At 37.9% G+C, this 23,558-nt stretch overlaps 1 protein-coding gene across 2 annotated transcripts in view; it reads right to left on the reverse strand.

Moving 5' to 3' along the window:
• jmjd1cb (jumonji domain containing 1Cb) overlaps positions 1-23,558 on the reverse strand; it is a 99,678-nt gene that overhangs the window by 55,755 nt on the left and 20,365 nt on the right. For both annotated transcript variants that reach the window (XM_015346692.2, XM_015346693.2), the window contains exon 2: positions 2,763-2,927. In XM_015346692.2, the coding sequence (XP_015202178.2) occupies positions 2,763-2,927 (165 nt within the window). The remainder of the gene's footprint in view (positions 1-2,762; positions 2,928-23,558) is intronic.

Genomic DNA, 23,558 nt, shown 5'->3' on the forward strand with positions numbered 1-23,558 from the left:
AATGACGTTTTAAAATGTAAAAAATAACCAGCAGTGTTTCTTTTTAAAGTTATTTTCTGAATTAATGAGCAAAATGATTTGCTCTCGTCTATACTAAATACTGCTCTGTGAGCAGGGTGTTATTTATTTTTTAGGCAAGTTATAAAAATGTGAAGGCATGTTAGATCAAAGACCTCAGACAAAGATCACAACATTCTGTGGCTGTTCTATGAAAAGTCTTGTGTTAAGAATTCTTGATGTTCCACCAACATGAAACAGAACACATCTCTTTTAAGGGCTGGCAATTTGGTCATATTTAACTTATCGCAAACTTTATATTCCTCTTCTTCCATAACATACACAATAAGATTCTGTTCTTGAAAAAAAAACTTTGAAAACACAAACATGCAAGAGACTGTTTTTAAAGTGTGAACTGAAGGGAACTACAGTATAAAGTATGACTTTTCCCCGGTTATTATTCTGAACATTAAAACTGCACAGATATCAACACCCATCTTCCTAGTTCCCATACAAACAAATCTTTAGCCCAGATTCAATTTTGATATGATAATAAAATGGAATAGAAAATGAAGGAAAATTGCCTCTTGGTGTTCACAATTTACCGGGATGTCTTCCAGAGATCTTGAAAGGCAACAAATGAAAAATATGCTTGGGTTTCCTTTCCAAAAAAAAAAAGGAATAAGCTTTCAAGGTCAAATGTTACCGTTTGATTTTCACAAGCCAAGGTCATTACAAAACTGTTTCTCCGTACTCATCATATCCTCAACCCCTAATAATGATTGTAATATTTATACACTGCATTTTAATAAATCAAATCCAAAGCTTAATCTTATACTAGACGTTTTCTAAACATTAACATCAGACAAAATTTAGGCTACAGCAAAGGTCATGAATTTAGACTATAAAGAATGGAGAACACAGGAGTAGAACAGCAACGGGCAGCCAAACCACTACTAATTTGCAATGTCAGCATGTTCTGAACAGAACTGGATTCTTAAGCCTGAAAACCAGTGGAAAGGTGAATAACTCTGGCAGGAGTTTTAAAACCCCCTCATCTTAATGAGAGAGAAACGGGTTTGTAATATGACAACAGCCAACAGCCTTCAATCCTATTCACTTAGAACACATTTTAACTTGTACTCAAGTACAAAAAAAAAAGTTACAAGTTTAGTCAAGGTCCGAATTGTAACAAACAGGAGGACACAAACAATGCTTGTGATCAGTTTCGGGCCACACAAGTTCTTCACAAAGAGTACGTCAGAAGGAAAAGATAAAAGCTCACGCCCCACCTAATACAAAGACTTGCCTCCTTGCTGACTCAGGGGAATCCAGGAGTAATAATAGGGTGTATGGCTCCCTGAAATTACAGCTATAAATAATGGAGTTCAGAACAAAAATATACACAAAAAACAAAAGGAGACACTGGACATAAAACCCAAGTCAAGAATGTTCAATTCAGCTATTCAGCAGCCAGGATTCCTCCTAGATTAGCAGGATCTATTTGCCTCATGTTTTCCATGTTTTAAAAGAGGTCTGTCAGGGTCCACATGACATGCTGGGAAATCTGAGCTCTGAAAATGAAGCACTGTTGAGCTTACGTTTACTTTCAACCAACTGACCTTTCTACAGAAATGAAGATCATATTTAACTTACACAAACCACCAAATGCAAAAGATTTCACTTCCAATAGCATGCTATTTTAAAACATTCTACCTCCTTCCCTTTTTTAAAAGAATACCTGTCTAAGACAAGATTTAAGTTTCATAACATTACGAGCTTTTATCGTACAATGTTGCTCATTCACGGTTCCAAACTTATCATCAGACAAACATAAAAAACTGCAGGAATTCCCCCACCCCCCAAGGCCCTGCTGGAGCACACAGGCCGTCGAAAGCCAGACAATGGCACAGTCAGGAAACAAGCTCAGCACACGGAGTCAACCATCCTGTGCTTTAAGGCTATAAAAGCTTTAGCAGAAGGCAAAAAACACTAAGAGTTTTTATGTCTTTTGTACCAAGTGAGGTTAAAGACATAAGGAGTGCCAATAAAAAACTGAAGATAAACATGACACAGAAAGCCATGGGTTAAATCTTTAACATCTCGCTGTGTGACAATATCTTGCCTTGAGGTCCCAAAGCAGTATTAACATTGCACATTACTTCATGTACGAAATAACCCCTATAGCATCAGAAAAGAAGATCATAACAATCTGCTTTTAAAAGTGCTGAATGGGTTTGTGTTTCCATAGTTTCAAATCTTTCGTTTTTCAATCAGGCATATGTAGCATGCAATTAAAAGGACTAGCAACTGGAAAAAAAAAAATATTGCCAAAGTAGGAATAAGAAATCGAAACGCGAGGACTACAGAACGTTCTGAGTGCAAGACATCACATACATGCTGTTTTTTTTCCTTGACAGTGAGACGTGCACTCTTCCCTTCAAACTGCTTGATCTGTCACTAGTACTTTCTTTGAACTCTTATCGCTAATTCCTGTGCCAGATGGCGCTGTGCTGCACGTTACATAATCAAAACACAGACCACATTTCCTTAGCTACACAGTTAATAGTCTGTAATCTGTAGAAAAAAAACCACAACTTCACTGTCCATAAAATATTTATAACCTTTACAAAGTAGCAGGAAAAAAATGCACACTCCAATCGGATGATATCTGACTAGCAGCTGTTGTCTTCATTTGCTGTTTTATTGTTTAAAACAGTCAGCAATCAGCAGGACAATAAATGTGCGAGGGTATGGTGACTCACCAAGGCAGGCCACTGCGTCTGCTTATGCTTTGTTCCCTGAAGCTGACCGTTCTCCTTCTGCTTTGCCCACACAAGCTGGTGCTCCAACAAGAATATTCGGAAATCTTCATAAACTTTGACCCACTCGCGCTTCTCCCATTCAAGGTCATCAAACTCGACATACACCTGCAGAGACACAGAAATCGTGAATTAATACAGACCGTTCGGCTTCACCTTTTGTGAAATAGCACAGAGATCCAGAAAAACAAACTTTAACATCTGCACACTTTTTACAGCTGCCACTTCTTACTAACTTTATCACATGAACAGGATTTCTCTTCTTTTCTCAAATAAGGCATATTTTTAGTGCTGGAAGAGAGGGAAAAAAAAGGAAATTTATTCAGGCCACATGTGTACTAGAATTACAAGGCTGCCCTGGAGTTCTAAAATTTCATATGTTTCACTGCTAAAAGAGACATTCGACTATAGCATAATCCTTTGGGAATTTCCTAGTCCCTAGCTCAGAAAAAGGATATGTTCCCGCTCTAGTATGAGAAAGACTGAGTGTTCTGCACTGAATTTCTGCAAAACGAACAAAGTCCTTCAGTAACAGTCACCATCAAGATGTATTGTTTAAAATGAAATTGAATATTGGAATATGACATTTTGAACATCACACACAAGGTTTATCAAGTAAAAGTTTTAATTTTAATCCAACATTTAAAATATATTCCCTTCTATGAGATGTATTTCCTGCAGCAGTGGTGTGTCATGGCCGCGATCACTGCTGTTTCACAGCTCTTGGGTACTGGGGTCCATCTCTGTTTGAATCCAGGTTTCCTCTGTTTGGAGTTTGCATGATTTCCCTATATTCACATGGATTATATCCAAGGGCTCTGATTTTTCTCACCTCCCAAAGACATGCTGGATAGACGAAGGAGTGTCTATAAATTGTCCCTGAATACTTGTGTGTGCTATTGTGTGTGGCTAGGATGTAGTCCCTTCCTTATACACTAGTTTCCCAGGAACCTAAGGATGAATAAGAGGCTGTCTGGCAATGGCTAGATCCCTTTCTACAGCATTCAGGCCATCAAAACACAATTTTTCCCTTTGTCAATATTTGATTCTGTGATATCACAACACAGAAACAATTCACAAATAAAACAGCAGTGAGAATTTAAGCAAATATTCTCATGGAAAAGGAGCATTAGTGATTAAGTGAAATTGTCAACAATACAGATCAAAAGTTCATTTCACTAACAGATGTTAAATACCAGATAAAAAACTTGAACTACTGTACCATTGTACGACATTAACCTTGTTAAAAAAACAATACTTGGTAAAAAAATCATCTATGACTTCCCATATTTTTTCATGCTGAGTTTTGTACAATGGATTAAAAACAAACAGTTTTGAAACAGTGGTATGAGAACCATAAGTGCTCACTGTTGCCTGAATCATAATAGGGGGGAACAATTTCCAGCCCTGAGCCTTGTTAAACTCAAAGGAAATTAAAGGTAATCTACCGCAGGCTTAACAGTCAACAGTGTACCACTGTGCTGCAAAAACATTTTACAGCAGCTCCAGATTCCCCCCACCCCCATAATTCGACTTGTTTCGGGGTGTTTAATTGGTCCCAGAGCAAGGAGGTTTTGTGGCGTTCTGCTCCTCAGCACATAGCTGGGCCCCTGCCAGCAATGTGCCATCAGTGCTGCGGGTCCACAGTCCGCAGTGGCAGTGACAGAAGATCTGCTCTGCTCTGGGGCCGGCGGCCTGGAGCGAGCGGGCGATGCAGGGCCCAGCAAGACCACACTCGTACAAGGAGCAGTGCCAGACCCCTCCTCGAGTCCAGGTATTCCAGTTAAACAACAAACAAACCACTCAAAAGCATCAGGTCCTCAGATTTCATTTGTCCCTTCTGCTGTACGTGACATTATGCCAAGGTGCTCCTGGCACACACATTGTGTTTTAGCCCTCAACAGACTTTCCAGCGAATAAAACATTCCTCAGAACAGGCTCCTGAAACCTACAAAAAGAGCAACTTTAACAAAGGTTTGAATAATATCTAAAAAACAAAAAGCACTTAAGCATTAGTTCCACTGCCTCTTACAGATACTAAAACACAAATGTCCTAAGAAAGAAAACGACTCATGCAGTATCTGAAAAGACCCAAGTTAATAGCACGCACCTTCAAAATGCAAATATATTATAACAAACTATTCTAAAACTAAGAATTACATTTGACAGATGGAAAAACACCACCAGAAAGCTACAGTATGTTACACCAACTCATGGAAATTAAGTCTACTGTTGGTGTTGTATCAAAATGTATTAGAAACTTAAAACATCATAGCTTTTCCAAATTTTTTCACAATGTTTTAAAAAGACAGCAGTAGAACCAACAGTTTTAAAACCGACAGTATATGTATGAGACAGCCCTTAGAATCCAAGACAGAGCGGCCTTTATGTGGGTTTAGAACTGTTCCAGTCCAACAGGACAGCCATAAGTCAAGTGCTCCAAAAACAAGTACATGTAGGAAAAAGCTTAGTTTCACTTACAAAAAAATGACCTTTAAATTTCTATGAATTCACTTTTAATATTCTAATGGTTAAGATTTAAAATATAGAAAACAGTATATTAAAATTAAGTGTGCTTAATACAGAAGCTGAAAAATAACAATCTCTAAGTGTCACACTAATAAAGTAATATATTATTTTACAATAATCAAGTAAACAAAAAACAGCAAATAATTTCAGTTTTTCTTAGTAACTCAAAATGTTCTGAAAGACTGATCTTTGTTTTACTATGTGGTCCTAAGAGGAAAACCACAAAGTTTGCCTGCTTCCAAAGTGATTGCAAAACTGCATTACCAATTACAGACAAAATACGTAAAAACAAGTATGTTGCATAACGTGGGTTTTAACCAGAAATGCTTTTGGGAACTTCAGTGGATGTGTTTTTTTGTTCTTAAACTAAATGCTGGTTTTAGCTTTCACATTGTTTTCTTTGAACAGCATTCTCGAGCATGCCCTTATACCTATAAGAACTAAAAGGTCTGCCAGTTTGGGGAAAAGAGCTAAATATATAAATATTCCAAGGCAGTAAAATCTGACTCTCTCCTCCTCCTTCTCTTCACACTTTCACTCCAGCAGGCAGACTGCCAATCTCACAACAGCAAGCCCTGCGTGTCCGCACTGAGCACGCCTTCCTTATTTCTGCAGCGAAGGAAAAACGCACGTGACTCCCGAGCAGTCATTTAAAGTCATCACACTGGTTATGCAGCAGCTACAGATTCTGAGCTTCTCTTCGCAACCCTTGTAAGAACACAAGGGTCACTTTCCACTGCAACCAATAATACTCTTGTAATGAATTCGCAATTTCTTTTAGTTCATTTTTGTAACATTTACAGTAAGATTTACAGTAACATTGATATACTGTTTTATCAAATGCTGGGCATTTAATGTGGATGGCAATTTCAGCTCACACAACAATTGGATCCACTGTCAACTGCAAGGGAGTTAAAAAAATGAGTATTTCTTTTTCCTTCCTATTTCCTTTGTGGTAGTTTTCACAGCGAGTGGACTGTCTCTGCCCAAAACCAGGCAATGACCTGCCAGACCAGGGGTACTCAGGCCAAAGGCAGGGGCTAATGAATATAGGGGTGGTGAGGATGAAAATCACGTGTCTGGTATAAAGAACAGCCCTGCGCTACACAGAAAATTTACTGGCTAAAACTGTGAACCAGAATTTTAACACAGCTGAAGCTGGCAAGTCCAGAGGAAAGGGGTTACTGTTTTTGTTTGCCTGCTCAACCCAGAACTAAAAAAATGCTACAATAACATCAGCCACACAGTTGCACAAACACTGCACTTTTCCTTTGACGGAAATACAAATAAAATATAATCTCACCACAAAACAATCTTAAGGACATAATGAGTAGAATGGAACAAATAAATATGCTTCGGGCTTCTTTGGTTTAGTAAAACATCATACAGCAAGAAAAAAAAAAGAAAGCCCATTTAAAAAATATCACTAAATATGGTAAATCATTAATCCATTTTATATTTCTCTGAGCAAAAAGAAAATTGAACTTAGTTTAGTTATGAATTTAATTGAAGCAGAACATAGATCAATTTACTGCATTGTATTTTCCAGGTACTTCGAGAATGCTTCTATATTTGTACCATAAAATCTGCCCAGACCTCAGCAACAAGGCCTGTACAAAAAACTAAGGTACTGAGAATTTAATGCACTATTCATTCTTCCTCAGCTCAGCCTTCTGATTTACCAAATATTGTGGGAACTACAAACAAAGAACAGCCTGTCTTTAAAATAAGTTGCGTCATAATTATTACAATATACCAGCATGTCTCCCTCCTTTGATGGTCACAATAAAAACCTGAGGTTCAGGCACCAAGCTGCCGATGAATCATGAATCACCTCATGAGTGCTTAGTCATCAAACATTTGAAAATATCCGAAGAGCCTTTTTTGAAAGGCAAGTTAATATAACATACAAAAATTAACAATAGCATGCACCTAGTCTTTTTTTGGTCTATGGTGTTTTGTCAAACAGAAGACTCATACAGGCACAAAGCAACATCCAATGGACTTTGCTATTAAAATAAAAAAAACAATGCCCTATCATTAATTTCAGTTTTTTAAGTGAAACATTTAAGCCACTAAAAAAAACTTCTGACTGTGCTGGTCTGTCCAACCTTCACCACTAATTGTGAACTATGGAATAAGTGTAATTCATATTCCTTTTAAAACAGTAATTTCCTTTCAAAAGAGTAATTTGGGATATTTGTTTACTGGCAATGTCACCTTATTTAAAATTACTCGCATATGCATATGAATAGGACAAATAGCATCAGGAATCTGAAAATTGGTGGTGTTCAGAATACTAGAGGAAAAAAAGCACTGTACATATGTGCAAGATACATATTTTTATACAACTTCAGATTTGAAAGTCAGCAACACTCATACACTGTTATTTGCATTAATCACATTTCAGAATTATATGAATTCTGGTTCTTTTTGCAGGATAAATTCTGTTAAAGTCCGAAGACCCTGACAGTACAAGATCCTCAGCCCTGAATTTTAAATGGAAGCTAACTCTTGGGCTGTTGCCCCGTCTGTTAACATACACCAGCTGAAGAATGTGACCTAGGCTTCACCCTTATTTTCTAAAATAATGAGTCAATAGGAAACTGTTTACTAATCTTTCACCACTGCCTCTTTTATCTGCTCCAGTCATCTGTTCAGACATAATATGAAGCAGAAAAAAAGTTTAACTGAAGTTGCAATATTACTGGCATATATCTCAGAAAACAAAAAGAAAAGCTCTTAGAGCTTGCAAGAGCACTGACACACTTCCGGATAATCCACAAAATCAAAATTAACAATGACGCAGAGAATTCAAGAGAAAGAGTGTGAAAGAGCAGACTTCTGTGTACTGTACATTTCCTGCACATATCTTTCTCTTGGTTGGAATGATTGATTGATACAGAGACCACTGTCCACTTAATACAAAAAATACTGATGTGGATATGCCACATTTAAACATTTCCATCTCCATACAAAGCCTGTATTTGTCAAGACAGCCTAAAGCCGTGTTTTACAAATATTGCACAACTGCTGCATGTGTTTTACCATGCAAGACATTATGTAAACACATTGCGATTAAGAAACATCCTTCTAGTTTCTATGTCAACCATGTGGGTTTAACAGACCATGTACCAGAAGAAAAGAAGGAAGGCGATTTTCAGCAGAACACTAATTCACAGCACTCTGATCCTTCTCCAGGTTTAGACTTCATCTGTTCATGCATGCATAATATTTGTGAGTCTGAAGATCATGCATTGCAGATGCATTATATAACTGTGTTAAAAGAGCTGGTTTATTGCTTGATATTGCTCACTGTTTATTGAACTAGACAGAATTAGACACAACAGAGACATCGAATGTGGTCACAGTGATCCTTATAGGCTTTTTGATATATAAATATAATAACAAGTGATAACACAAATGCCTACTTCAAAGTATAGGCATATTGCATTACTGTAAGTTGCAAATAAATAGATAATTCATTAATTCAGAGTGAACAGTGTTTTATATAAGTTGTCTATATCTGGTCCTTGGCCTGATGCCTAAAACAAACCTTGGTTTTCCACTTCCTAGCTTAGTTAAAAGAAGACTAGAGATGCATTTGGACTGAAAGCATCCGCACTTTTTAAAATATATATAAACCCTGTATTTTACTCAGTTGCTAAGTTACCAATAGCATAGTCATGTTTCTACACAGACCATCCCCCCAACAGATGTTCTCTTGGAGGGAGAAGTCTTGATTTGGGAAAGGTTCTGGTGACAGGAAGAGCAGAGGGGGAGACTGCCCTTTTGTCAGGAGCCACTGACAGACGTAAGGGTAGCAAGATTGCTGCTGTTGTCAATTACTGTTACACAGACTCCCAAGTGTTTGAAGAAATAGCGTCTCCTCAGCCATGCTGGGCAGGTGCTTTCACTGAACGTGGGGTGTTGCCTTTAGAAGGAAAAATGAACCAAAATCATCTGTGCAAAACCAGACTGAGATGTCTGCAAGTACCTTCACTGTATTATCTGCACTGAAAATTGTTTTCACTGAAGAACTCACCCACACAGAAACTACTTAAGTAGAAAAACTAACAGACAGATAAAGACTATCAGCAATTTTGTCTGTCTTATCTGAAGAACAGCAATTAATTCATCACATTCCCACAATGTCGGACTCAGAAATTTTCACTAATTCAGAAAACAAGTTTATATGGTTACCAAGATTTTTTTTTCCATGTTATAGTATTTCTCTCCTGTATTCTCTCTCTCATTTTAAGATCGTTTACGTCAGTTTTTTTTTTAAGTCAGGGGTCTTTATGACTGAATATAATATAGAGAAACAAACACGTGGTGACAAGACATTTTTACTTGTCTGTCACCATGTGCCACATTTATAGAAGAGGATTTTGGGGCAGGGGGGTGTCAAATCAAAAATATATTTTTCATTTTGTTACTTATTGCGATTAAAAAAAAAATCCAAATCAATAATGGCTTTGCTCAGGGTGTTCAAAATCTGCTAACAGCCAAAAACAGATAGGCTCATTTCACTGGCTGACCACAGCTAGTGATGTCCAATCACTCCAAGCTCCTGACAGAGAGCCTTCTCTGTACAGCAGACCCTGGCTTTCAATTCACTGAACAAGAGAGCGCACTATTTTGTATTTGGTCAGATTAACTAGGATGAAAGGACTAGGACTTGTGCTGAAATTATTTTCTTCTTTTAAGGTAGCAAAGTGCCGGCCATTCCAAAACAACATCCCAAACCGTGGTGCTGGGAGTAAGATGTACCCCCGAGCAGAATCCCCCACCACTTTCTAAAACGAGCATGGACTGCAGAACAGCGTCCCCATTTCCCCTCTGTATTGCTGGCAGTCCTGTTCACACCTGTCAAGATTTTCCTTTGCTAACCTGAAGCGCTGCAGTTCCCCTTACATTCTGCAGTGAAGTCTGCAATGCATGTCTCATGACCAAGAGGCTAATTTTAAATTAACTACTTTTAACTATCACATTTCAGCCTATTTGAAATGACAAAGAAAGAGGCTTCTGAAAAAATAAATACCTGAAATGCCTGAGCAGTAATTGCAGAATTCAAGTGAAATAAAACATATTTCCATTCTCGAATTCATGCAATCACTGGGGGCTCAGAAAAACTGAACTGGACATGAAAAAAACCCATTTGTATGATCACAGTGAACTCACTGGCCTTCGCCGAGATCTTGATTCCTCAATGTGGTTTTGCAAAATTTCATTATCATGTCATGTGGGAACCATCCCACTACACAAGGGCTCAGTGTTTTAATATTGTTTATAATTGATCTCTAGTGTTCATATAAATACCATACTTAAAATGTGCTTTACTCAAACAAAATCCAAAGCTAAACCTTGGAGTGACTATACAAAAACAAAACCATTAAGAAAAAAAGATGTAAGAAAACAGGAATGGCACACTGCCATGACTTGAGGCAGCATCTGTTTCTGCATTCAATTACTTCATCTGCCACAGGATTAGAACAACCTCTTTGTTTACCAGGGCCCTAATGGAGTCCCGCCTTCAAATCCGCTGTCTGATCACTCAGTTCTCTACACTTCCCACAGCAGCGCTCTCAGATGGAACAAGGACAGCCGCACAAAGCTGTCCCTCACCTCACAGGCACAATACACACATGGACACACATTACTCGTTTCCAAATATTAAAACATCAATGTAGCTCTGCCATGGTTTTTGATCTTACAATAGAACAGAATGTGAAAATAATTTATTTTTTTTACCATGAAGCTCATTACTACCAACTGGCTGAACACCACCGACAGTGTTTTAAAAACACTGGGTTATTATTAGACTACAGCTCACCTACAAGTGCAAAGATTAACAGCACTTTGAATTCACAATTTCAGATAAGAATACATATCATACATGGTATCGACTATGAGTGATAAAACCAGTGCAATAGCCTTTATCAGCAGAGAAAAGTAACAAGCATTCTGGACTAGACCAGATGTGTAGGTTTGTTGCACAGTAAAATATACAGTAGCACCAGAACATTAGCTATTATCTTTGCTTCAAGGGTGTTAAATAATTCTTATTATTGCTGTGCATTACAAAAGAAGTGCTTTTGACACTCTTAAATGTACCACAAGGACTCACTGGCAGTCAGTTAATGTTTTGGCATATTCTCACAGATAAAATAAATGCCTTCGGGGGTATTTTTCATTATGTATTGCCTTTATGAAGAAACGCTGCTTGAAAAACAACTATAGACTATTCAAGGGTATTCAGCACAAAGTCGCTCAGTGTACAAAACAAAAAGGACTCAAAGCCTGAATGTAACATCATAATCATGGAAAAATAACCAAAACTATCAACAGCAGAAGGAAGGGTCGCCAGAAAATCTGATTCACATAACTGTTCCCATGTAACAGTGGATTTGAATCCTCCTTGTAGACCAATACTTTCCTTAGCTGAAAATTAAGACTGCAATCAGAAACCAAACCAGGTGTGAGGACTCAAACTGTGCAAGCTCTGTCTCCTAAAAGGCATTTCCTGTGAGACTCCTATAGAAACTGGCTTTAATGCAACTCACATGTCCACAAGTAAAAAAAAAAAGAGAGAGGGGCAGTCTGGCACATAAGATTCATGACATCAACTAAAATTAAAGGAAGCAAACTTCCAAGTTGAAAGGAACCTCATAAAGCTGTCAATACGCCACTGGAAAAGACTGTCTCAAAATGGATTAAAGCTGAAGCTTTCGTATACAATCTTGTCAAAGCCCCCTTCCCTTCATATCTCCCACACAAGGCTCTGTTCTTCACATGAATAATGAAGCAGAAAGAGGTACCTGTTATTTCTCATTTCCAAATTTAATCTGATTTAAAGATCTACAGTGAACACGGAAAATCATTTTCAGCACTAAAAATACATATTTTAACACAAAGGTGGGGTATTCAGTGTCACTCCAGAGGGTGCCCCAAATTTAAGGAAAAGAACTTTTAAAAATCACACTTTCAGAACAAATGGCATTTAGTAGAGTGCATAAGATTCTGAGCCTAAATCGCACCCAACAGAACTTAAATATAAAACTGTCACTCAATATATACTGCACCTCTTTTTAACCTGGTTTCTATTGGATTTCTACATATTATAGATGCAAAAATCCCCTTAATGCCTACAAAAGGTAAAGCTGTGAAAATGAACTGGAGTTGTAACCATGTATAACCATTCAGAATTTACAATAATTAACACGGAGCATTAAAAAATAAATTAAAAGGCAGAAAATCAGTGACACTGTCATCTTAGGTTTTGTGGAACCTAAACATTGTACCAAAAAAAAAACTAAAATTACTTAGATTGAAAAAAGGAATAATGTTGTGCAATCAATATGGTTTAACCACACAAACCTTCATTAAATTATACTACATCCAATGACCAACTCACAAAGTCTCACATAACATTCTCACCACTTGAATTCTGTAACATGTACAAACTGCTCAGGCAAGCTGTTTATAGATCTCCTAGCACACCTGCGTGGCTCAGATAAGCATGCTCCCACTGCAGACGAAATTACAGCAACTCACTCAGCCAAGTCAGCAAATTAAGGAAATATCTAAGCCAATCAATGGACTGGTGCTCTCCACCCCCCACCCCCCAGTGAGGGGTGGAGGACTGGGGGCAGGTCTGACTGGGAAGATAAAGAGGTGCTCTCCTGCCAGGGAGGTGCAGCCACACAGACGGGAATTCACTCATTTACTCTGCTTCCCCTCTACCCAAAGTCCAATAATTGAACTACATCACCTTATCACACAGAAATGGCAATGAGCAACACATGACCTAAAAAAAACAACAAAACTAACCTCCTTTAAACCGAGCAGGGAAGCAGCAAGCAGTTTCAGTTAAAGGGACTGACACACCAATTCTCCAACAAAATGAACACTCTTCACACTGAGCACAGCCAGTAATGCCTTCAAGGACCTATAAATCTTGTCTTGGCCCCATAAAGCATTTAAGAAGACTCAGAATAAGAAACAATCGAGGCCCAAAATAATGAAAATTAATTGTGAATCTGAGAAAATATTTGGAATTAACTTTATAGCTTACACTGTCCCCTTTAAACCAAGGTTTTGGCAAAATAATTTAACAAGATTAAGCACAAATGGATTAACATCTTTAAGAGCTACACAAAGAAATATTGTGCTTTGTGTCACAAATTATTCCACAAAGGTCTATAAATAGACTTTAATATGTAACTTTACAACGAGACAAGATACCATACTTTACTGCTCCTTTTACACGCTTCTAAAACAGTTCACCCAGATTTGACATCAAATGCTAATTAGACAATGAATTTTAATCTAGTAAGATAAGATGAATGCAGCACATCTCCGATAAGCAAAAACTAGCATCTAGCATTTAACTTTCTAAATTTAGCTCTGAAAGGAGATACTGCTTATGGATCAGTGCCACAGAACTCAAACAGATGAATATTAAACAGCTGTTCCAATGTTTGAATCACACAGGAACTTTACTTCGCCAATCACATTACCACTGGTAAAAGGGACTATCTTTTTAATGAAGAATTTAAGTTTTAGATTTGGCAGTTTTTGGAGATGCACACTTCTAGCTTACCTCTTCTCAAACAGCTTTTTTAATGAATAAAAGGAAAGGAGAAAACCTTGCAAAATCCAATTAAACACCGTTAGTTTCACCTCGAGAAACGCTTTTCTCTCCCGACAGGGACTGGTCGTCACTGTGCAGCGAACCACACCAATTAACTCAGACACAGGTCGATGTGACATGAGCTGCTGGTGTTGGTGGACTTTTTTTAAAAAATCTTAAAATAAATACTTCTTACCCTGACCTTTTCATGGTGTCAAACCATTAAGTGTCATTAGACAAATTTAGACTCAGTCGTGTGTTTCCCAGTCCCATTTTTCCCCTTTTTTTGCCTTCTGGCAGATATGCGATTTAAATTTCTGAGCAGTGACAACCATTCCCATTCTCTAGGAGTGGTTACTATGTTGGAAATGTGGTAACTATGCCCTGATGCAGGTTTCTGGCTTCAGAAACACCACACATGCATGGAATACAAATTACAGGCACAACCCCAGAGGAAACACGTAATGTTTTAAAGCAAATTTTCTTTGCCACACAGATTATAGAAGAAAAACAATTAAATGATACAAATTCAATGCATAAGGAAAAAAATCATATCAGAGAAATGAGAGAAAACATATCTTTTGACATAGCTTGCTTGGAATATAGAAGAAATCACAAATATAAACTGCATAAATTGTTGTATCTCAACAGCCTAGAAAAGGTTGAATGCATTTTAATACAATAAACTAGATATTTAAACATAAAAAACACAATTCCTCAATCTCCAGCTGCAAAAAGGACTATAATAGAAAAATGGCTTCTACATCACAATATATCCAGGTCAGATTACAGGCTGCTGCAGAGAATACAGCATTCCTGATATTAGATCTCTGTTCTAACATGACGACATTTTGGTGATTTTGAAACAAATACCGTATCGATACACTGCACATAACCTTTGCAGTTTGAGAGCACATTTCATCATAAATACAAATATTTCACTCTAGTAATTCCATCCCTCCTCTAAGTATACACAGATGAATACTCTGATAATGCATTTCATGAACTCAAACTGTGGAATACACAGCAGTGTTAATATGACATAGGCTAGTTCACTCCTGTTATTGTTGCTGAGCCCAAAACATCCAAATCAGCTACAGATGTAAGTGAATCATTACTTAATGCCTGGTATCAAATGGAAATACAAGTACTGTGCAACTGATTAGGGCTTAAATAAATATGTTATCGTCAAGGAGATTTTGAAAACAAAACGCATTCAGCCCCTTTTAATGAGAATGCATATCTAGCAGGTTTGCCTCATAAGGAAATGTCTATGGTATATTTTAGAAGTATTTTAAACACACCTGAAAGTGGAGCATTCACTAGCGCTTTTAATTAAAATGTTAATTACTATAATTTCTAATTGATTTAAGTGTATTATCTGCGTTAGCCCAGCTGAAGGCTAGCTCTACTGCAGTGTAATTAGGGAGAATGCACAAGAGATAGTGGATCCAGGGCAACAATGAAGAAAGGCTGTAGAGATAAATATGAAATCAAAGCCTTAAGCATAATACATGAAAAAACCCAAACTGATCCTTTATACTAAGTAAGAGATATACATATAGTCCATTTCCAAATTAATACTATCTCAGGGTTTCACTGAAATCCCCCCCCCCCCCCAAAGGGATTTCAAAAGTATCCTGAACTTAGATAAACAATTACATTTGAAGGTGCTTTTTGATAAATATAGCACAGTATCACACAAGACAAATAACTGAAGTAAACAGGAAAAAAGAGCACAGTCAACTGACCCAATAAAAACAGTGATAAAAGGAAATTATGCATTAAAACTGACAGTGGGAAAAACAGGTCTTAAGCATTTTTAAGTAATGTCAACAGCTGTAGAGTCTGATGGCTTTTGGAATTGAATTCCACAGACATAGTGCTGCACAGGAGAGGTCTCCATCTCCTACTGTGTGAATCTAGGTCTTTAGAAGGACAATGGAAAAACCTTCTCATTAAAAGCAGACAGAACGAATGTGCCCGTGCAAAGTATTTAGCACATATGCTACAGAAGAAGGCACAGCCCTTTAGTACTCCAGTAAGGTTTCACGATTTCATCAAGAGGAAACGAAGGGATGTATGACTAACATAAGCATCAGACAGATTGAGCAAGGGCTTTAGCCACACAGCGTTATACAGAAGGAATGTCACAAGGACATCCCTTTTCCAAACATGAGCTTCAGATGACAACAGAGGGTCAGAAGACCAAGGTTTTGAACATCCAGCAAGGGTCTGAGTTCAATAGAGTCAATAACAGCACTACAGTCCCCAGCTTTGTGACGCTATTTTATTTGATCAAATTCTGTTGCAGACATATATGTTAATATCAAACGGGCACCTTTAAAGTGCACTGACCGCAGCAATAGGATCTGACTTTCCATCAGCAAAGCAGTGAAATTGAAATCCATGGGACTGACCAGTAGCTGTGGATGCTAAATAGTCAAGACTACAGCACAGGACCTTATTAAACACCCCTACTAAATGGAAGACAAGACAAGATTCTCCAGTTGGCTCCCATTAGCCAGTGATCCCTAGGCCATTATCCATGCCCTCAAGTGAGATAGCGTTATTCACCATATCACAATCTGCACTGAAGGAGAGGAATACAAAGTGACCCAGAGTAAAAAGCCATCAGCACATCAATAAGTACCTTACCAAGGGCTTTACAGTGATAATTAATTGCTTACACTTATATAGTGCTTTTCTGGACACTCCACTCTAAGCACTTTACAGGTAATGGGGACTCCCCTCCACCAGCACCAATAGTACCATGTCCTTGTCTAAAGCCCAACTGAAAAAGCTGAAAGAGCTCTTTGGATGCAAACCAAGATTGCATTAAGAGCTGGTTCTGAACATTTAGCACTTAAAGGTAAATTAGAAATACGACAGGTGTGATAGCAGCAGACTTCAAAAACCTACAGAAACAAGACGGTAGAAAGATCTTTAGCAAGCACAGGTGTCAAGCTACATTTGAGTAGGATTGTAGGAATAGGGCCAGACACACAAGTAGAGAGCCTCACTTTGGAGACCCTAATAAGACGCACAAGTAGCATCACCAGCGGCAAAATGAAAAACTGAGGCCTGTGAAAGCGAAAGTGGCTGGCTATCATGACTGCAGGAGGTGGGGTCAGCAACTGGTTACTAATTTTATTAAAAGTATTATTAATTATTTAACTTATATTTTTTGAAAGAATAGTACAAACATTCTACACCGTTTAGTAGATGGAGAAAAGCATTAACTGGATTGAGCTCACATGACTGCAAGTGTTCTCAGTAAGACTGGAATAAGAGGGCAATCAGGCCACGTTACAGACATCCCAATGGGACTGCTGATACTCACACACCTGTTCCTCCACAAACACTCAAGCCGGCATTCTGCTGCCTTCATGGAATGTAGTTAGTCTGTGTACTGACTGGTAGAACTAGCAGAAACAATAAGACGAATAGTCAAGAAGAATGCCACTGTTGATTAAAAGTTGTTTTTGATTAGTTTTTTAGAAAAGTGAACAGAGGTAAGCTCGTGATAAGGCTGCTATTTCCGGTAAAAATCATAATTAAAGCACTGGATTTGATTTGAAAATTCATTAACTTTTTTAATAAAAAGTAATTAAAAATACACTCACAGCGACACAGCTCTTATTAGTATTACAAGATGCAAAAGGGATGGCATTTAATATTGCATTAACATGTTGATACCTTATTAGATTCCAATCTCAACAATAAGGAACACAGGAACACGCCTTGGAGACCTCAGTCCCAAGTTCTAATTCTGCTGTATTAAAAGCCCAACATAGAAAAACAAACGTCAAACTCGTGAGAGACAGCATGTTTCACGTACTTGTTTTCTTAGCGAGGAAGACCAAAAACAAATCTTGTACATAAAAGTCACGGGCAACAATTAACAGTGCCACCCTTCAGAAAGTATATTGAGTAGTACTAACTTAAAATTACACTGCAGAAATAAAACTTGACAAGACTTCACAGCCAATTCTGACATAACTTACCAGATCAATCAAATAGCAACAATGTGAACCTGAAAGCATGCACACGAGTTGCAATAATATTAACTGACAGCTTCAAGAAGCCTCAATTTCCCATCAAGGTCAGGCTCATCAGCCCAGACTTGGAGGGTTATTTAAGACACACAGTACTGGTAAACAGCCATCAGCTGCCCTGACGTCTTCCAGCTTCTATAGTTCTTAACCCAATGTGAGACACAGAGGTTGCAAGCCCTGGGGGCAGTCTCTCCAAAAATAACTATGTTCTGAAGCTTTCCAGTCAAGCAGGAGATCAAATCAGAGCTTCAGTTGCATCCCAGTGGAGTTTCTGCAAGAATTTCTTCATTTACCATGCATTCAATAAATATCTCAATTTCACTAGGAGAAGAAAACTATCATGCACTAGTAAAAATACAGACAGATGTGTGTTCAAATGTGTGCGTATAATTACATACATAAATAAACAAATCCTAACAATGTGTCTATAGTTTTTCAAATCCTAAGAATTGTGACCATCAAAAAAAGCATAAGAAAAGAAAAAATATACAGGACTGCAAATATAGTAACCAATTTTCTTTGGTGACTATGTTCCAGTAAGAGCAAACTGTAATCACACTTGGGCCTTTACTACAGTACATATACAACTTGTATTCCCTTTTTTAGGGGTGATCTATAATGTATTAGATTAAAGTGCATTCATTCTTTTTTCCTAAGAATCAAAATATTTCTCAGGCCACTGGGAAAATAGAAAATATTTCAAGTAGAATACCTTTCACAACCTAAAACACAAATGCAGCAACCTACTTGTATATGCAAAATCTGACACTAAAATTCAGTGAAATCCTGACAACAGAATCCTTCTTTTGCCTTTGACCAGTGTTTTAAAATCAAAATAGTTATTAATTCTATAAGCTGCTTCGAATGAGGAAGGAGGTAATTACTTGCATGACTGACGATGTTGGAAGAAGGCACAGCAAACGTGCCATACTAGTGCATCTTATTTCACTACTGCTGCTCCACATGGCATTGTTACCTCAATTGCCTTGAATTAAATTCTTCTTCTTGTATCTAATAATGTATGCAAACACTCAGCTCTACTTGCGATATCGATAACTTTCATTTATGTTCACCTCAATGCAAGCATGTTTCAAATCCCAGCATGAATTTAAATCACTTACATGAGAATGTGTGACATATTTTTAGATGCATATGGACACAAGATCTTCATTTAGCACGTTTAGTTGTACAGTATATCCATCTAAATATTTCATAGAAGCAACTTCAGAATCTAAAATAATGTAACCTCTAGAGGCGCCAAATATTACAGGCATCCTTAATCTGAAACTCAAAATTATTTAATGCAATATGTCCACGCACCTCATCACATTCCTGAAGCTGAGCTGTATGCACTGCATTATGCATGACCACCCCAAGAACCCTGGCTGGCCGTGTGGGTATTCCAGGAAAGACTGGTTCAATGCAGACAATGCTTGAATACACAAGAGATATGAATAGCTGGCACAGTGCTGGAATTCACAACATACACACAAGAATTACTGTAGTGATGTCCACAGTGGAATATAACATGTGTGCGAGTTAAAAATGTCCCATCAATGTCGTCTTTTTATTACCCTGAACTAGTTTCTACAGGAACACCCCAAATGCAATCGGGAAGAAGCACTTCACCTTCATCAATGTCTGACAGACTCGGCACATGAAAACCCATTTATTCTGGTCAAATGATATGACAATATTGTAGAGAACCACAAGATCTGTAAAGACTCCTTTCATCTTAAAGCAACTTAAGGATAATGACAATAAAAAAAAACACTTTGGACTGAGTTGCTGTATTCGAAAATGTCCTGGGCTTTTACTTACAGGCCAAAACAGATTTGTATAGGCTATAGCATGAACACCGCATATTTCACCAGGAAATCAGAGATGCGTCAAGAAAAAGAAAGGGCAAAGATAAAGAAGAAATCCTTCTGAAAAGCTGTCAGCAGGTGGGACGTTACTGCATGCAGTGTTAATGTCTCTCACCTCCAGCTTCTTGTCACACACCCAGGAACATCAACAATCTCTATGTTCAACAATACATGTGTTCTCGTGTCCAACAAGAGATAGAAAATCAGTCCTGAAGTCGTCTTATTACGATAAATTCAGAAAACAAAAAACACTTTGCTTTGTAGAAGAAAATAGTAAATTAAGTAAAAGTAAAAAACAAGCAAACTTAAATATAAATGCAAATGGAAATTTTACAAGACAAACTTAAGTCATTTCTTTCCAATAAGACCAGCAAAAAATACTGTAGTATAAAAATGTCACTTAATTATTTTTTGGCTTGAAAAACAAATTAACAAGACAAAGTCTCACTCAAGCCTAACAATAAACATTCAGGATTGATTTCAGTGAAACAAAAATGTTCACAATTTAGTGTAGAATGTTTAGTATAGTATCACCTCTTCCTTCCAAAATCAGTTGCCTTGAAACAAATTTTGAAGGCTATGTTTTTCCACTTCAACCACTGCAATGATTTAACACTTGTACCAAGTGTGACATTCGCAAAGTTTGTCAGTTCCACCCTCTGGAAGACACCGAAGACTGGCACAAGGCCAAATGCGAATTCACGGAGTGAATGAAATTTCCAGTGCCTCGATATTATAAAAGAGCAAGGAAACAACAGGCAAAAGAATATAGAGAATGGGACACGGCTTCCAGTGGATTCTTTATTGGCATCCCTAGCAAAAGAATTCTTCCTAGAATGGCATAACTGACTTGTAACTGGAAGCCAGTTCAGAAAGGGCTGCATCCATATCCTGTGACAGTACAAAGACAGAACAGGTGTTAACCAAACCAAGAACAAATTAACAAGACAAAGTCTGACTCAAGCCTAAAAATAAACATTCAGGATTGATTTCAGTGAAACCAACAAAAATGACATGAACAGGGGTATTGCATAGGTTTAAAACGGTTAAAGTATCAGCTTTGATCATCAAAAGCTGGCACCCATACATGCCATTACAGCTCATACAGCTCTCATCTCAGCCTTTCTTGGGCACGGACACAGTTCCGCTCCCAGCTGAAGAAACACAGGGCACACGACGCCACGTGAGAAAGCAAATTAGGAAAGCAAAATGTGTGAACGGCAGCAACTAACGTAAGACAAAAAAAATCATTTTAAAAACAAACAAAGAAACTGTTCAGTTTTAATTTAAGTGTGCTCTCATCAGATCTCAGACGTTAAGAAAAGCTGGACGTGGTCAGTACTGCGATAGGAGACCACGTTGCTGCGCTGCTCCTGCTGGACTAGCAGGTAGTGATCTTTCCTCCAGAACAACTCTTTAAACACCGTGGCCCAGCATTTAAGCAAAGTGACAGCACAGCACGCTACTGTCCTCACTACGTATCGGGTTAAGATCACATGGCACTTCCTGAAAGAGCAAGGGTGTAAATCCCTTTCTACATTTTACTTCTCGCTGACATTTCACATCTTTCACCTATAAAAGTGTTCAGTTTGAGTTCTGAAGTTCAGATGAAAACATTCACTTAAAAAAAAATCTTTATTAAACCAATGGAATTCTTCATCATCATCATCATTATTATTATTATTAACTCAACAATTAAGGCAATGCAAAGTTTAAAAAATACAATAATGGTCAATCAGTATTTCAAAATCTTTGAATTACAGACCTCTCTTTAATTGTTTAAATTAAGCTTTTGTCTCATCGCACATTGCAATAATTGTCTCTGAGGAAACGGAGACAAGATGTATACTGGTAAGACAACGTCCCTGAACAATACTTTCAACTAATTTAAAAAACTGAAAAAGATTTCCATAATCAGCTAGATCAGTTTTGGACTAAAAAATCCTTCCGAGATTAATCAAGGGAAAAAGCACCTCGAGAGAGATGCAGACAGTACACGTTTGAGTATCATTCCTTTATGTTTTTTTTCCATGTGTAGGTGGTGTTCAGTATCTGATGTACCGTGCAATTTAAAGCCGTGCGTTAGACAGGCTATTAATCAAAGTGCTGGCAGTCTGAGATGCATTCAGTTTACAACATCCACTGGCTCTGAACTTGACTACCTCAGCCATTGCCTTAACTGCATGACCTTGACCCCAGCAATGCTTTCAGATGTAATCTACTACAGGTTACAATGTAGCACTCTGCACAAAGAGGCTTCGGAGCCAGTTCTGAACAGAATTAACTTGATCATGCATGAAACAAAGTCCTCTGAAATAGGGACATATCTTATTTCTCTACTGGTCTTATTTCTCTCCAGTCGAGAATTCCAAACACCATAAAGATCAGGCATAAGGCCTATAGCTAATAAACAGGCTTCTGCTGGGAGAGGAAAATGTTTCACTGAAACGGGTATAAATCCACAGTGTTTTTACAAAGACTACAAATCTTTTAAAACGTGTAATAAGAAAACAACAGTAAGAAACAGAACTATAAAGGTAGCATTTGTTCGAGAAGAAAGAAATCATCATGAATTTAGAGCACTGTTCCCTTTCACCCCTTCACTTCTGTTGGCAGTTTGAAGCACATTCAGCTCCCAGCTCCCCCTGCACAATGTTGGTTCATACGTGTAGTGCTTTTACACAAATAATACTGAACACAGCGTCCACCTAAAATGTACTTTCCCTAGAAATACTGGTGGGTAGAGACAGAAAGTCACAGATTCTTCATTATTAATTAATGAACAAACGGAGAATGCTACTTAGGATATTCTCCAAAGCCAACGAGTCACACAAAAAACAATGTAGAAGAAAGAAAAAAGACTTGGAGATCAAGTGTAAAGCAAATGAGGGTTTCACAAAAGTGTCACGCATAGCTTTACTTTCCCCTGACATGGTGTATTGCCCACACTCCTCAAACACGGCTCTATATGAAAACGGCACACAGCTCTCAGCTTTGTTCTGTGGATTCCACTGAACCACTTCAGGGTTTTCAGCCCATCTGTACAATGCTCCACCTAGGCGTTGGAGAAATGGCACTTCTGTAAACCACTTTGACCCAATAAAGCAAACAGACAGCACCACTGCTCCTACCCAACTGCCTGTAAATTCACAGTACAAGGAGGTATCAAAAAACGTATTTCTGTAATATGTACCTTTAATTGGTCACAGGTTTCTTCCTGTGAAGATAAAGTGGCTTGTAAAAATATTCAGATCCTTGCACAGCTTTCACATGTTGCTGCTTTAAAGCCTGCAGTCATTAAACTTTGAAGTAGCAATTAATATGCATTATATACACAACCTACTTCACGTATTTAAAGCAAAATACAAATGTAGCACCCAAGACACTGCCTAGATCGGACAGTGACAACAATTCACCTTTCAGCTGTACAAGGCTTTACACTGTACAATACAAGCCAAAAGCTACACTGGAGTGGCTTAAGAAGAAGAAGGTGAGTGTCCTTGAGTGGCCCAGTCAAAGTCCTGACTTAATTCCCATGGAGAACCTGCGGGAAGACTTCAAAACTGTCCAAAAGTGCTCCTCAAGCATCTTGAGAGCGCTTGAGCAAATCATCCAAGACTCATGGGCGAATACTGCACCAAACTAGGGT

Source organism: Lepisosteus oculatus, chromosome 4 (assembly GCF_040954835.1).
Source record: "Lepisosteus oculatus isolate fLepOcu1 chromosome 4, fLepOcu1.hap2, whole genome shotgun sequence".
Classification (NCBI taxonomy): Eukaryota; Metazoa; Chordata; class Actinopteri; order Semionotiformes; family Lepisosteidae; genus Lepisosteus; species Lepisosteus oculatus.